The 13,736-nt window shown below is 59.0% G+C and overlaps 4 protein-coding genes across 4 annotated transcripts; 2 read left to right on the top strand and 2 right to left on the bottom strand.

Moving 5' to 3' along the window:
• Window positions 1-343: 343 nt before the first annotated feature.
• Window positions 344-937, top strand: E0L32_012107 (uncharacterized protein; the record flags this gene model as incomplete). Its single annotated transcript, XM_031134911.1, has 1 exon — window positions 344-937. One exon carries the CDS (start codon window positions 344-346, stop codon window positions 935-937), a length of 594 nt encoding a protein of 197 aa, XP_030999308.1.
• A 594-nt stretch (window positions 938-1,531) lies between these two features.
• E0L32_012106 (uncharacterized protein) lies at window positions 1,532-4,987 on the bottom strand (the record flags this gene model as incomplete). The annotated part of the gene is made up of 2 exons (XM_031134910.1): window positions 1,532-2,291; window positions 2,358-4,987. The coding sequence occupies 2 exons, from the start codon at window positions 4,985-4,987 to the stop codon at window positions 1,532-1,534; spliced, it is 3,390 nt and encodes a 1,129-aa protein (XP_030999307.1).
• A 901-nt stretch (window positions 4,988-5,888) lies between these two features.
• On the bottom strand, window positions 5,889-7,289 carry E0L32_012105 (uncharacterized protein; the record flags this gene model as incomplete). Its single annotated transcript, XM_031134909.1, has 4 exons — window positions 5,889-6,159; window positions 6,201-6,331; window positions 6,378-6,675; window positions 6,766-7,289. The coding sequence occupies 4 exons, from the start codon at window positions 7,287-7,289 to the stop codon at window positions 5,889-5,891; spliced, it is 1,224 nt and encodes a 407-aa protein (XP_030999306.1).
• Window positions 7,290-12,492: 5,203 nt separating this feature from the next.
• Window positions 12,493-13,451, top strand: E0L32_012104 (uncharacterized protein; the record flags this gene model as incomplete). Its single annotated transcript, XM_031134908.1, has 2 exons — window positions 12,493-12,590; window positions 12,665-13,451. 2 exons carry the CDS (start codon window positions 12,493-12,495, stop codon window positions 13,449-13,451), a joined length of 885 nt encoding a protein of 294 aa, XP_030999305.1.
• Between the last annotated feature and the right edge of the window lie 285 nt (window positions 13,452-13,736).

The raw sequence follows: 13,736 nt of genomic DNA, 5'->3' as shown, positions 1-13,736 counted from the left end.
TGCTGAGCCCGCACTCCCGCCTGACGTCAGTGGGGACTTTTGGGATCAGCGGTAAGAAAGAAGGGGTCTATCATCAAGAAAATCAGGGTTTTGGAACAAGAAACGGAGAAAAGGTGTGGTTGTTTTTCGCTCAGTGCATGTCGAATGGGTTCAAATAGAGACAGACTTGCCGTTCTTTCCGATTTCGTGTCCCCTCTCTTCTCCATCACAAGTCTTTCCAAGCTTTTTCCAAGCATCGCCAGTGCAAAGCCAAGCCCTCTCAGCATCCACTTACACCCACTTACACGCATCTTGCACCCAAATCCGAACACCACATACCACACACATCATCCAACCAGCAGCCATGCCTCTCTTCTCCCGCCACACCGAGCCCGAGGCCCAGCCCGTGCACGTCGAGCCCGCCTACGAGGAGCGCCCCAAGCGCCACGGCCTCTTCGGCTCCAAGCGCGAGCCCTCCCCGCCCCCCGTCGCCGCCGCCACCAACCACTCCACCAGCCGCTTCTCCCGCTCCAGCGGCACCCACCACTCGCGGCACTCGCCCAGCCCGCCGCGCGAGGCCACCGCTTCCTCCGGCGGCGGCATCTTCCGCCGCTCCACCGACGCCGCCAGCGGCCGCTCGAGCATCGGGTCCGGCGGCGGCGGCCTGCTCCACCGCCACGGCGACCGCGACATGGACCCCAGCATCGTGCAGGCGCGCGAGCGCGTGCTGAGCGCCGAGACGGCCGAGCGCGAGGCCGACCGCGCGCTCGACGTCGCGCGCCGCGAGGTCCGCGAGGCGCGGGACCAGGTGCGCAAGCTCGAGCTCGAGGCCAAGGAGGAGGCGCGCCGGGCCAAGATCAAGGCCTTCCACGCCAAGGAGGTGTCGAAGCGCGGCAAGGCCCTCGGACGTGAGTGCTTTCTCTCTCTTGTCGCATCTCAGTGTGATGATAACAAGTGACTGACCATGGGGATGAAACAGGCCACGATATCTAGATGGGGATCGTCTTTATGTGAACGACATGATATGACATGATACAACAACGCACGGAACGATCGATGCCTTTGTATGCGAGCGACTACCTTTTTGCTCGACCTTTTATTTTTATGAGCGGGGAGTTTGGCTTTCTTTCTTTCTGAACGTGTCTAGACCGTATATGAAGCAAGATGTGGAAAATATCTTTCTGCACTTGTTAGTTTGTAATCATACCCGAGCATGAAGCAAAATACGTTTGTTCTTCCATAACACCACTTGGCAATATCGCAACACGCATGCCTCGACGATGATTCATGGAGCGAAAATGAAAATGCTTTTATGATCCTATCTATGTTGAAACGCCGTTTTCTAGCCCAAAAGAACGAGGGACCCATGCAAGAGTGCGAGACTCGGACGGTTGTCTGGTCTGTCCACCCTCCTCTAATATCTATGATGATGCTCGACTCAGAAACCAAGGACAGAATCTGTTTCTGGCCCATGCTATTGAAAACCGCCAAAAGGTAAAACACACTCCAGCCAGCCCCATCAACCCAAAGCCCCAAACATCATACCACCCAGCTAATTATCCTCGTCATCCGTATCAGGCGGGTGCGGCGTCCCCTTGGGGCTGTTGAGCCACTCGATGTGCCGCAGCCGGCGGCGGACCTCCTGCTCCTTGAGCTCCTTCTTGGTCTTCTTCTTCTTCTTGCGCGCGCGGAACTTCATCTCCGAGTTGTCCTCGGCGCCCGAGTTGACGGCGCTCTGCACGGCGCTCGACACGACGCTGCTGCTGGGCACGGGGCTCGCGAACCCGTTGCTGGGCGTCGCGAGCCCGGACCCTGGCCGGCTGCCGCCGTCCTCGAAGCGGTCCATCGAGATGGCCGCCTGGCCCTTGTGCGTCATGCGCCCGTCGTTGATGTGCCACTGCTCCGAGGCCAGCGCGCCCACGAACTCCTCGTTGTGGGAGATCATGACCACGCCGCCCTTGAAGTCGCGGATCGCGACGGCCAGGCCGCCGAGCGAGTCGCGGTCCAGGAAGTTGGTCGGCTCGTCGAGCACCAGCAAGTGCGGGTTGTTCCACATGGCACCCGCGATCACGACCTTGACCTTCTGGCCTCCGGACAGGGAGCCGATCTCGTTGTGGTTGGCGATCTCCGGGTCGAGACCCAGGTCCTCAAAGTGCTTCGAGATGACCGAGGGCTGGAGCTCACGGTAGCCCAGACCCTCGCGCGAGGCCTCGTGGTCGTCGAATTCCTGAACCAGCTTGTCGTAGCCGAGCTCGAGGAGGGTCTCGCGGGAGAACTGCGAGTTGTGCTTGGGCAGCATGTTCTTCCATTTGCTGTTCGCGCCGTCAGTAAAAGTCCCGAAAAATATCAAGTGGGGTGGGGGATTTGCTGCAACTTACACTTCGTACTGGAACGTCTTCTTGTACTTTTGACGTCCAACAAGCGCCTCGATCTGGCGCTGGCCCTTGCCCTCGCCCACATCGATAAACTTCTCCATCTGAGCGCGGTCCGCGTCCGAGACCATGCGAGTCTGCTTCATATGCACCTCGCGATCGTCACCGTGGGCATACCGCCACTGCAGGTACTGGTTGGGGGTCTTCTCAAGGTGCATCTCGACGTGCTCGAGCGCGTGCTGCTTGATGTAACCAATACGCAGGTTGGGGTGCTTCTCGACCTTGCCGGTGGTGGGGATAACCTCACCAGTCAGAAGCTTGATGAGAGTCGACTTGCCGGCACCGTTGGGGCCGATGACGGCGACGCGGGAGGAGAGTGAAAGCTGGCAAGAAACCTCGGCAAGAGAGGGCTTGGGAGCCTTGGGGTAGGTGTAGGAGACGTTGCTCATGCGGATGATGGCACGGGTCGAAGACTTGACGCCGGTCAGGATACCAGGGGGCGGGAACTTGAACTGGACCTGGCTGGCAGAAAGGGTGTAGTAGCTCTTGGCCTCGGGCTTGATCTCGACAAAGGCAGCTAGGTTGCCCTTGTAGTGACCGAGCTTCTTGCCAGGCTCGTAGTGGTAGATGTCGGTGGTGACCTCGTCGAGGAAACCAGAGTCGTGGGAGACGATCAAGCTGGTGATGTCGGTGTGCGTCTTGAGGTAGTTCTCGAGCCACTTGATGTTGGCGACATCAAGATGGTTAGTAGGTTCGTCCAACAGCAGGACGTCGGCGCGCTGCAGCATGGCACGAGCCAGAGCCAGCTTCATCTTCCAACCACCAGAAAGCGAGCCAACCTTGTGCGACTGGCGGCCCTCGGGTCCCGATGTAAAACCGACCTCTTCCAAGACCTGAATAATACGCTCCTGGCCCTCCTTGGCAATGGTAGGGTCCTTGGAAACGAACTCGAGAATGCTGATGTCGGCATCCTCACCCTGGTTGTGCTCGACGTAGCATGTTCGGAGCACATCCTGGGGCGGGAAACCCTCCAGCTTGCCACCGGCAATACTCTTCATCAAGGTGGACTTCCCTGCACCGTTGCGACCGACGAGGCCGTAGCGGTGGCCCTTCAGCAGCCTCAGGTTGGTATGCGAGAGGAGAAGCATGCCGCCGTAGGCCAGGGAGAAGTCTGCGTTGACAATCTCAACCTCGCCATCGTCCTCTTTCTCCGGCACTCCGTATTTTCGGTGGTCCTCCTCGAGATAGAACTGCTGCACTGCGGCACCAACGTCGCTGTGTGCGGTGGCGTTCTGCATGAGCCCCTGGAGGTAGGGGGTGATTCTCGCCCCGATCCTAGTGATATGGCGATGGTTGACATCCTCAGCCACCATGTCGCAGATATAAGGCCTGAGCACCTTGTAAGTGTCGAGGTCGCCGGCCAGTCCGCCGTTCTTCCGGATTTCGACGTCGAGAACCTTGGCAACATCATCGCCCACCGTGCGCTCGTAGACATCAGCCTTGTCCATAGCCATGGCCTTGTCCATGACGTTCATGGCGCGGGTGGCCAGCTCGCGGACTTCGGGGAGGGAGGCTCGGTCGACGACACTCTTGACACCGGGCTGCAGCTTGGGCAAGAAGGTTCGGGCCTCGATGGGGTCGTGCACCAGCTTGGTCAAGTTCTCGACAATGACGACAGTCTGCCGCAGAACCTCTTGCGCCGTGTTGGGGCTGTTGAGCGAGCGTTCGAGGAAGGGCGTCAGCAGCGCGAGCACTGGAGACGTGACAACGGCGACGAAGGTGGTCTGGGAGAGGGCGTGGATCGCCTTCTGCAGAGACTGAGGTGAGGGATGTTGCAGCGTGTCGACGAGCAGGGGAATGCGGGGAGCGACATCGTCGTTGGAGAGGAGGGTCGTCAAAGAGTTCATGGTGTGGACGGCCTGTTTCTCGACGTCGGCCTTGAGATCGTGCATACCACCCTCTACGATAGGGATCAGGCGGGCCAGCTTGGTGCCCATGGCTTCGCGGAGGATATCCTTCTCGAGGGCGTCCTCCTTTGTTCCACCAATCTCCAGCTTGGCCTTGTCGGCCATCTTCTGCATCAGCTTGAGGGCGCCGACGGTACCCTGCCACTTGCCAGTCTTCTTCTCGAGATAGGCAACGAGGGCGGGCAGGAGGCCGACGACCAGGGCCTCGGGGCTCAGGTGGCCGAAGAGGGCGTCGAGGCCATACTGAGCAGCATCGCGCACGACAGAGCCCTTGTCGGAGAGGGCGTCGAGGGCCGTGCTCACCACGCCGCCATCTTGGAGGAGAAGGATGACCTCGCTGACGGGCTGCTTGGGAGGGAAGCGTTCGAAGATGGCACCCAGCAGATTCTGCGCGCTCTCTCGGCGCAGGCCGCTCTTCTTGTCGCTCGCGGCCTTCTTGATCTCGGCCAGGACACCGTAGGTCTGCAGACCACGGAAACCGACGGCCGGGTTGTTCAGGAAGAGTTCGCACAGGCCATAGGAGGCATCGATGGAGGCGTTGGAAGTCGGCGCCGTGAAGACTGTGTTGAGAATGGCCGAGATGTCAGCCTGAGAAGGCACCGGTGGGGGTTCGCCGGGTTTGGCGACGGTTGGCAGAGGATGCATGGGCGGCGAGACAGGATGCGGCATGTTCTAGAGTATATTCTCAGAGTAGTGTGTCCTGGCAAGCCCACGCAGAGGAAGGAGAAGCAGCGACAACAAGAGTGAAGCGCAGAGACGGAGACGGGGGCGTGGGTTTGCCCTTTTTTTTTTTCTTTGCAGAATGCGAGGGAGAATGGAGGGGAGGACACAATGCGATAACATCACTATAAATTTTTGGCAGTGGGTATCTGACAGCGGGTCCCTTGGGCATTTCTCCCCCTGCCACGCCCTGCCAACCGTGGCGGCGCCCGCCCCAATGCCTCCAGCCCTCTCCACTTCCCTCCCGAGTTCCCCCTCCAAATTTTTTTCAAACAATCTTATCACTGATTAGCTTTGCAGAAAAAAATAAAGTGGAGCGCAGATGTGCTTATCCGTCCTGTCAGCTTGCAGAGATTAGCCACGTCCGCAGAGATGCATGGCATTGGGCACACTGGCTCACTGGCTGACTGAAGTCTTGGTGTCGCCGAGGAAATGCCCATTTACTCCGTACTTGTACTTGGACTTCCAGGGTTGTACTCGTACATGTGCAAGTCACAATCCGGGAAGTCTCTCTGTCTCACCAGGCACGTTTGGGCGAGAATGCGATGCATTCAGCTCTAAAACTTTTATTTTCTATCCTCACCTAAGCCACCACCAAAATTCTATTCGATCTGAAATCAAGATATGTGCACCAAATGACAAAAAAACTCCAGACAAATACCCGTTTTTCTGGGACCCAAGGCGATATGCAACCTAGAAAAAAAAAGAAAACCCAAAAACTCCCGCAAATGCTTAGGATGTTCACGACACGGGCGTAGCTCAACGGCCTCGCTGTGTTGAGGACGCGGGGTGTGTCTGAACTGTTTCGCCGTGCTCAGGACGCGGGCGTAACCCAAAGGCCTCGCCGTGCTCAGGACGCGGGCGGTCTGGACTGAAGCGGTTCTGAACGGCCTCGCCGCGTTGAGGACATGCGGGCCTGTCTGAACTGTTTCGCCGTGTTGAGGACGCGGGCGTAACCCAACGGCCTCGCCGTGCTCAGGACGCGGGCGGTCTGGACTGAAGCGGTTCTGAACGGCCTCGCCGTGATGAGATCGTACAGGCCTGTCTGAACTGCTTCGCCGTGTTGAGGACGCAGGCGTAATCCAACGGCCTCGCCATGCTCAGGACGCAGGCGGTCTGGACTGAAGCGGTTCTGAACGGCCTCGCCGTGATGAGATCGTACAGGCCTGTCTGAACTGTATCGCCGTGCTCAGGACGCGGGCGTAACCCAACGGCCTCGCCATGCTCAGGGCGTGGGCGTGTCTGAACGGTCTCGGCGTGTTCAGGACGCAGGTGTTCAGGACGCAGGCGTCTCTGAACGGTCCCTGTGTCGGAGCCCCCACGGCGGCGCCTCTCATACCCACTCATCCTCGCAGAGCCGGTCCTCGCCAATGCAGCAGACAATATGGCCCCTCTGGCATTCGCCAAAGCTGTTGGCCACATCGTCGCCGGGAAAGGTGTAGGCCTGGCCCTGGCACGGCACGAAGAAGTCTCCGGGCCGGGCCAGCGCGCGGTCGTGGTCCTCGCGCGACGGATTGGGGCACGCGCCGTTCCAGTTCCAGCCGTCGCAGTTGTTCTCCGACCAGAGGTTGACCCCGCAGCCCGACAGCTTCTTCTGGCGGTCACACTTGCATACCGCGGGTAGACTGAACCCGTTCCTGTTGGCGAGCGAGAGGGGAGCCAAGTCAGCCTTCCATGCTTCATGGTGTTCAGAATGTTTGATGAGAGAGATAGGTTTGGTCACTTACACGAAGGAGACGTCCACGTCAGCAAAGGCTTCTCCACCCCAGACGGACTCGAACGACGCTTCGATGAGCGAGTCATCGGGACCGGGTTGGTAGCGAGCGTCTACAAAGGCAAAGTTGCCCGCCCAACCCGTCGGGACGACCAAGCGGTCCGTCTCCCTCGGCTGCATCAGGCCGGGCGTCTTCTCGCCGCCGATCGGATCCGGGAACCCCCAGTTGTGCACGTGCGAAGTGCTAATGGGCACGTGGTACCGGTTGACAATCGTGATCGTCAACGGCTGGTACGGCTCCCAGTCATACCCTTCCACGCGCTCCTCGCTAGCCTGCATCGCACTGGGCGGTCTCTGCTCCTCGGAAGGATCTTCGGGGTCGCGCTTCTGGACGGCAGGTGCCGGCGTGACCGCGCCCGCCCGGGGTTGGTCTTGAGAGTGTCGAGCCGTGACACTCGGAGTATCGCGATGTTCGACCACAGCACCCTTCACGCAGAAGAAGGTGAGGGCCAGGACCAGGAACCACAATTGATACATATTGTGGTTGGTTGCTTGACGATAGGCTTTGGTTGGTTGGTTGATGATATGCCCGGGTTGATAATTCAGTGCTCGGTTTCGGTTGATAATTCAGTGCTCAGTGTCAGTCGATAGGAAGAAGGTCTGGCGAGAGGATGCTCTGAAGCAGTTTCGGCTCAAGGGAGACTTTTGAAGAGACACTGATCTGAAGAGAGACTGAATTGAAGAGAGGCGGATCTGAAGAGACTGATCTGAAGAGGCACTGAACTGATCTGAAGAGGATGATCTGAAGAAACGAGAATCTCGAAAGGGGAGCAGAACCGCGGCCTTTTATAGACGAATCGCTCTCCAAAGAGCCTGCCTCGTCGCCGGCGGACGACTGAGCATCTTGCACCTGGCTCCTCAACAGAGTTTGGCCGTGCTGGCGGTGCTTGCGTGGCACGCAGGAGGAGATGGCAGTCGGGGGAAGCACATCTCGAACTCTCGAGAAGGAGGGTTTCGACACTTGGCCAAGCGCGATACCTAGGTAAGTTCACCGAGGCGTCGGAAGGTGCTGATAGATGCCAGGGATGCATCGGAGCTGCTTTAGCTTCGGCCATCATCTGCAGACTAGCACGCAGGCACTCTCGAGAGTTTGTGGTTACTCTGGTTCAACTTTGGGTTTCGAAGGGGGAAGACCAGACTTCAACTCTGGGTGACAAAGAAGCGAGAGGACTAGACTTGAACTTTGAGTTTCAAAGTGAGAAGATTAAACCACTTCAAGCTCGTGGGCTGTAGCATCCTCAGGAGACTGGCGTTAATTACTTGCATTAGTGCTGAGTTGTCAGTGTCCGAGACGGCGGATGCTCCCATGGGGGTTCCCCGGCCCTGACTTGATTGACACTTGGGGATGGGAACTGCGGGCCCGCCGGGACGTTGTCAGGGGAAAAGACACGAGGGCGTGTGAACCGCCCCGGTAGATGCCGGGTTGCTGAATGAGAGGAACTGAGCTGCCTCTAAGCGGTTCCTGAGAAAACCAGCAACTCACCTCAACCTTTCCATGTAGATATTTGCCAAACTCTTCCTCGATGTGCAGTGTCTGTTTCGATGTCCACGCAGTCATGAGAGAGTTTCCTGCTCTGTGGCACTCGCATCATCGAGCACCCATGTGCGTCCTCCCAGCGAGGCCCTCTCCTTGTAGCATCACAGCCGGTCTGGCATAAGCTGGGCGGAAGAGTGCCCGATTAGGAATGACACCGGTTTACGGGCCGAAGCATATCAACGTGCTAATCCGGCATGGCAAGCAACTCGTGGCCGGAGCCGGCGTTTCGAAACAGATAAACTTAGACAGGTAGCTCTAGATCCCTCGGGCGATCCCAGACCTCTAGATAGCCTGGGTCGAGAACATGCCACCCGCATACGTACGCATACGCCAAAAAGTTCCCAACTCCGTGTGATATGCTGGGTATCCAGTAGAGCGAATACACAAAGGTGCCAGAGGCACACCTTCCCAGGACCCCGGTTCCAGCCCACCCTCCCCTTAAGCTTTCGCGCCTTTCGCGGACAACCTCGGAGGCCGAGAACGTTCTTACTTTACACGGTCTCGATATATCGTCGCATCTCCCTGTGAGGACGACAGGAAATCGCGCAGGTTAGTCCAAGCTTGCCGATTTCAACAAAAAGAACCCGGGAAAAGGAAAGCGAGCAAGGGAACAAGGAGAGTTTCAAACGACAAAGTAAAAATCAGACAACAAAAAGTAAAAAAAAAGGGCCGAGGACGCGCAATCATCACTCGATCTAGAACCACCGGGGGAAGGAAAGATGGAAACATACCAGTCCGTAACAGCCTCCTCCCAGAGGCGGATCTCGTGCTCGCGCGTGCCGCCAAAGTGCTCGACAAAGTCGTCCCCAAACACCTCGCGCGCCACGCTGCCGGGCCTCATGAACGTGCTCGTCGCCTCGCGCAGGCCCTTGGCCAGCCGGACGCCGGCGTCCGACTCGGACCCGACGTCCTCGCCCTTGCCCAGGGGAGGGCAGGGGACCTCGAGCTTCTTCTCGATCCCCCGGTAGCCCAGCGCCAGGACGGCCGCCAGCACAAAGTGCGGGTTGGCGTCGGCGCCGGGCACGCGGACCTCGAAGCGCGTGGCGCCGGGCTTGGAGGTCGGCGGCGCGATGAGCCGGATCGACGCGGCGCGGTGCTCGAGGCCCCAGGAGACGGTGACGGGGGCCCAGAAGTTCTCGACGAGGCGCTTGTAGCTGTTGACCGTCGGCGCGACGAGGGGCATGACGTCGGGGAGGCCGTCGAGCACGCCCGCGAGGAAGTGCCGCCCCAGGTCCGACAGGTAGGCGATGTCCTCCCACTGCGCGTTCTCGTCGCGCGTCTCCCGCGCGAGCATGTTCTTGCCGGACTTGTCGACGATGGACACGTGCATGTGCCCGCTGTTGCCCGGCAGCCCCTGCTTGGGCTTGGCCATGAAGCACGGCGTCACGCCGTGGCGTGTGGCTATGGACTTGACGGCCAGCTTGAAGAGGGAGGCGCGATCGGCCATCTCGCGGATCTCGCCGAACTCGAGGGCGGCCTCGTACACGCCCGGTCCGCTCTCGGTGTGCCAGCCCTCGATGTTGCAGCGGAACCTCTCGCACGTGTTGAAGACGTCGTAGTAGTAGTCCTGGTTGTGAACGGGGCGGGTGAGGCTGTAGCCGAACATGCCCTCGGTCAGGGCTGGCAGGGTGTGCGGCGGGTTGTCGCGGAGGTAGGCTGCTGTGGAGGTGGTGGACGAGGAGTCGGATGCGTCCGAGGGCGTCTTGAACTGGTAGAACTCGTACTCGGCTGGGACAAGTTGTGCGCCATAAGTAAGTATGCCATTCTTCATAGACATGGTACATCATAACATATTTCCCTACCTCCAGCCATGGCACCGTAGCCTCCCTTCTCAAATTTCTCAAGCTGCGTCTTCAGCAGGCCCCTCGGACAGGCGCAGATGGGCTCCTTGGTGTCTGGGTCATAGAAGCTGACGAGGAAGAAGGGCACGTCGTTCTCCCAGGGGATGCGTCGGAAGCTGCTGAGGTCCGGGACGGCGAGGATGTCGTGGTAGCCATTCTCCTTATTGCTGACCTTGAGCTCGCGGATGTAGGTCATGTCGTGCATGTCCCAGCCGAAGATGACGGAGCAGAATCCAAAGCCGGAGGCGGCGATGGAGAGGAACTTGGACTTGGAGACGAGCTTGCCACGCATGATGCCGTCGACGTCGACGCCGCCGAGCTTGACCTTGGTGTCATTGGCGAGCAGATCCGGCAGGGACTCGGCGGTGATGTCCTCGGGCTTGGGGTCCGTCTTGGAGGGCGCCATCTCGATGGTCGTTGGCGGTTTGCTACGATGGGAGGGTAGATCCAGGCCTACGATGTATCGAGCTCGAGAAGATGTCTACGTGGTGATGGAGCTTGCTAAGAGTGGGCGGTTCAATGGTTGGAGCTGTGTCGTGATGGCGCCGTGGTATCGCCTGGCCGAGTCCCCGAATCCTGCTCTGACTGTAGATTTGTGTGTGTATTGGCAAGTATCAAGGTCGTCAGGGCGGAGAGACGTCTGAGAGATACCACGTCACGAGGCTTCACAATCAGCTGGGAGCTCCCCCAAACCCAGCTGCGAGGGCGCCTTTGGTGCACGCGATAAGCTGCTGTCCAGCGGGCCAATTAGCGTCTTTGCCGCTGACAGGGCTCCCATGCCGCGCTGAGGGGGGGGGGGGGGCACTGTCGTCATCACTCTTCACGCGGGGCGGCCCTGAGCCTACCTAGGTAGGTACCTAAGGTATGTACACTTGGCCCGTCGAACGAATCGCCATGTTCGTATCCTCTGGGCCAAAATGCACTTTCAACCATTTGTCAAATGTGACAGCTGCGAACAGCTTCGAGATTGATTAATGCAAGCGATATTTTGTCGCCCGGCAGGTGGGGGGACAGTGCGCCCGTGTCGTGTTGCTGCATATGTACTTATATAATCGCTAAAAGACCCTTTGGGAAGGGTATTTGAATCAAGCTCATCGCCAATGGTGCAGCCAAGCTTTCCTTTCCCCTCCTCTCGTCTCTCGTCATCCTCCTCTCGCCTCCTTCACCGCCCACTAGATTTGCTTCGCACCTTTTCCCCGTCTGTTAGGGTGTCCAAATGTGGTCTCGACCTTACCACTAGGCCCCGGAAACCCGTACATTGCGGCCGCAAAAGGCAAAGCAGCCGCTGCCGGAAACAACTGGCATGCTTCCTATCAGACCAACCCCAATTGCTTGCTAACAGCAACTGCTGTGAATGGCTCGGGGATGGCCCAAATAAGTGCCGATCTCACATGGCGCATGGGCAGGTGACCAGCAAAGATGTTGAGAACCAGTGCCTGTGGCGACGCACAATGCAACGGGCCTTCGACGATATCGGGCAGCGCGCGCGGGCGGGTGGTTCAAAGCAGTGACACCAAAAGGAAGCACCCCGAGCGCAGGCTTTTGTTGCAAGTGCAACACGAGCAAATTGGGGCTGAGTTGGCCTGCATGCTTTTTTCTTCTCTACCTGGAGTGTGACAGAACCCGGGATGTTTTTCATGATGTCCGGCAGATGGTGTCCTCACCGCTCCCCCCTCCATCTTTTCCTTGCCGTGATAGTTGGGCCATGAATAATGTGCGTATCCATGGTTGGGCGTGCCGCGTGCGCGGTTGATAAGAGCAGAGATACCGATGCCTTGGCTGACAGGCCCGGCACTGGTCAAAGTATCGCGCTACCTCGGGATGGACTGGAGCTACATGGCTTCACCGCGAGCGCGGCTCCCACCAACTCCAAGGCCCTCTCTGGTCTGGGCCGCGGGCTCCACCGCCGTTGTCGGAAGGGTCTAGCAGATCTGAGTGTCCGATGATGGTGGGACAAGTCGATAAACCCTGAGTAAGTGGAGGGAGGGAGGGTCCAGTCGAGCAGCTGTGGTGGCTACAGTGGCTACATCAAGGAGACACACATCTCTTGAATTATTCTTGAGTCATCCTGATCCTCATCCTGATCCTGTCACCTGTTGTTCTGGGAAAGGAAGAGGCACAGTCCTTGGTCTTTTCAAAGTCTTTCTTCAACACATTTTCTTGCCCCCTCTCCCACAACACCTTTCTTATCTATCGCTCGCCTCACGATAGCTGCACGGAGACCACGGGAACCCCGCCACCACCACATTCCTGAACAGATTGAAGAACAGACGATATCCGGCTGATCTACCAGAGGGAAACTATGGCCACCAACGGAGCAGCCAATGGAGTAGCAAACGGCGTAGCTCACGGCAGCGGCCGCCTCACAGGCAAGAATGCCGTCATCACCGGAGCTGCAGGGTACGTTCTTCTCCCACCCCACCACAGCCAACCCATTGCAGTGAAAGCACCGATGTACTGATCCCTCCAAACAGCGGCATTGGCCTCGAGACCTCGATCCTCTTCGCCCGCGAAGGCGCCAGCGTCCTCATGGCCGACATCTCCGCCCCGGCCCTCGAGAAGGCCAAGGCCAAGGTGCTCACGCTTGTGCCCTCGGCCAAGCGCGTCGAGACGGTCGTGTGCGACGTCTCCAAGGAGGCGCAGGTGCAGGCCATGGTCGAGCACGTCGACGCCTGGGGCGGCCTCGACGTCATCTTCAACAACGCGGGCATCATGCACGCGCGCGACGACGACGCCGTCAACACGCCCGAGGAGATCTGGGACCTGACCATGGACATCAACGTCAAGGGCGTCTGGTACGGCTGCAAGCACGCCGTCGCCTCCCTGCGCCGCCACGGCAAGAAGAAGGGCTCCATCATCAACACGGCCTCGGTCGTCGCCCTCGTCGGCTCCGCCACCCCGCAGCTCGCCTACACGGCCTCCAAGGGCGCCGTGCTCGCCCTCTCGCGCGAGCTGGCCATCGTGCACGCGCGCGAAGGCTTCCGCGTCAACTCGCTGTGCCCGGCGCCGCTCAACACCCCGCTGCTGCAGGACTGGCTCGGCGACGACGCCGCCAAGCGCCACCGCCGCGAGGTGCACTTCCCCTCGGGCCGGTTCGGCGAGGCCGTCGAGCAGGCCCAGGCCGTGCTGTTCCTCGCCAGCGACGAGAGCAGCTTCGTCAACGGGCACGACATGGTCGTCGACGGCGGCATGACCAAGGCCTACGTCACCCCCGAGGGACCCGCGACCGAGGCGCCGGTCAACAATGCCAGCCTGGCGTAGAGGGTGGGCTGGGATGTCTGATTCGGGAACGGGGGGATCAATCAGGATGGGTTTTTGTCTTCTTAGATGGAATAGAAAGATCCCTGTTTATGAGCAATGACTGTTTACTTTGCCGATGGGCTGTTCGCATCAAGGTGTCGCGTTGCAATTGTGGGATGTGGATTTAATCAAGAATTCTTTTTTGCATTTGAAAAAGCCTATTCCAAATAAAAAACGCCGTTTTCCATGCAGCGCATGCAGCACACCCTACAGGATTTACATATCAACAGTGCCTCTTTCTACTTT

This window comes from Thyridium curvatum (genome assembly GCF_004353045.1).
Source record: "Thyridium curvatum strain D216 chromosome Unknown NODE_136_length_53946_cov_86.685074, whole genome shotgun sequence".
NCBI classification, from domain to species: Eukaryota; Fungi; Ascomycota; class Sordariomycetes; order Thyridiales; family Thyridiaceae; genus Thyridium; species Thyridium curvatum.
This window is presented reverse-complemented; position numbering and strand designations above follow the sequence as displayed.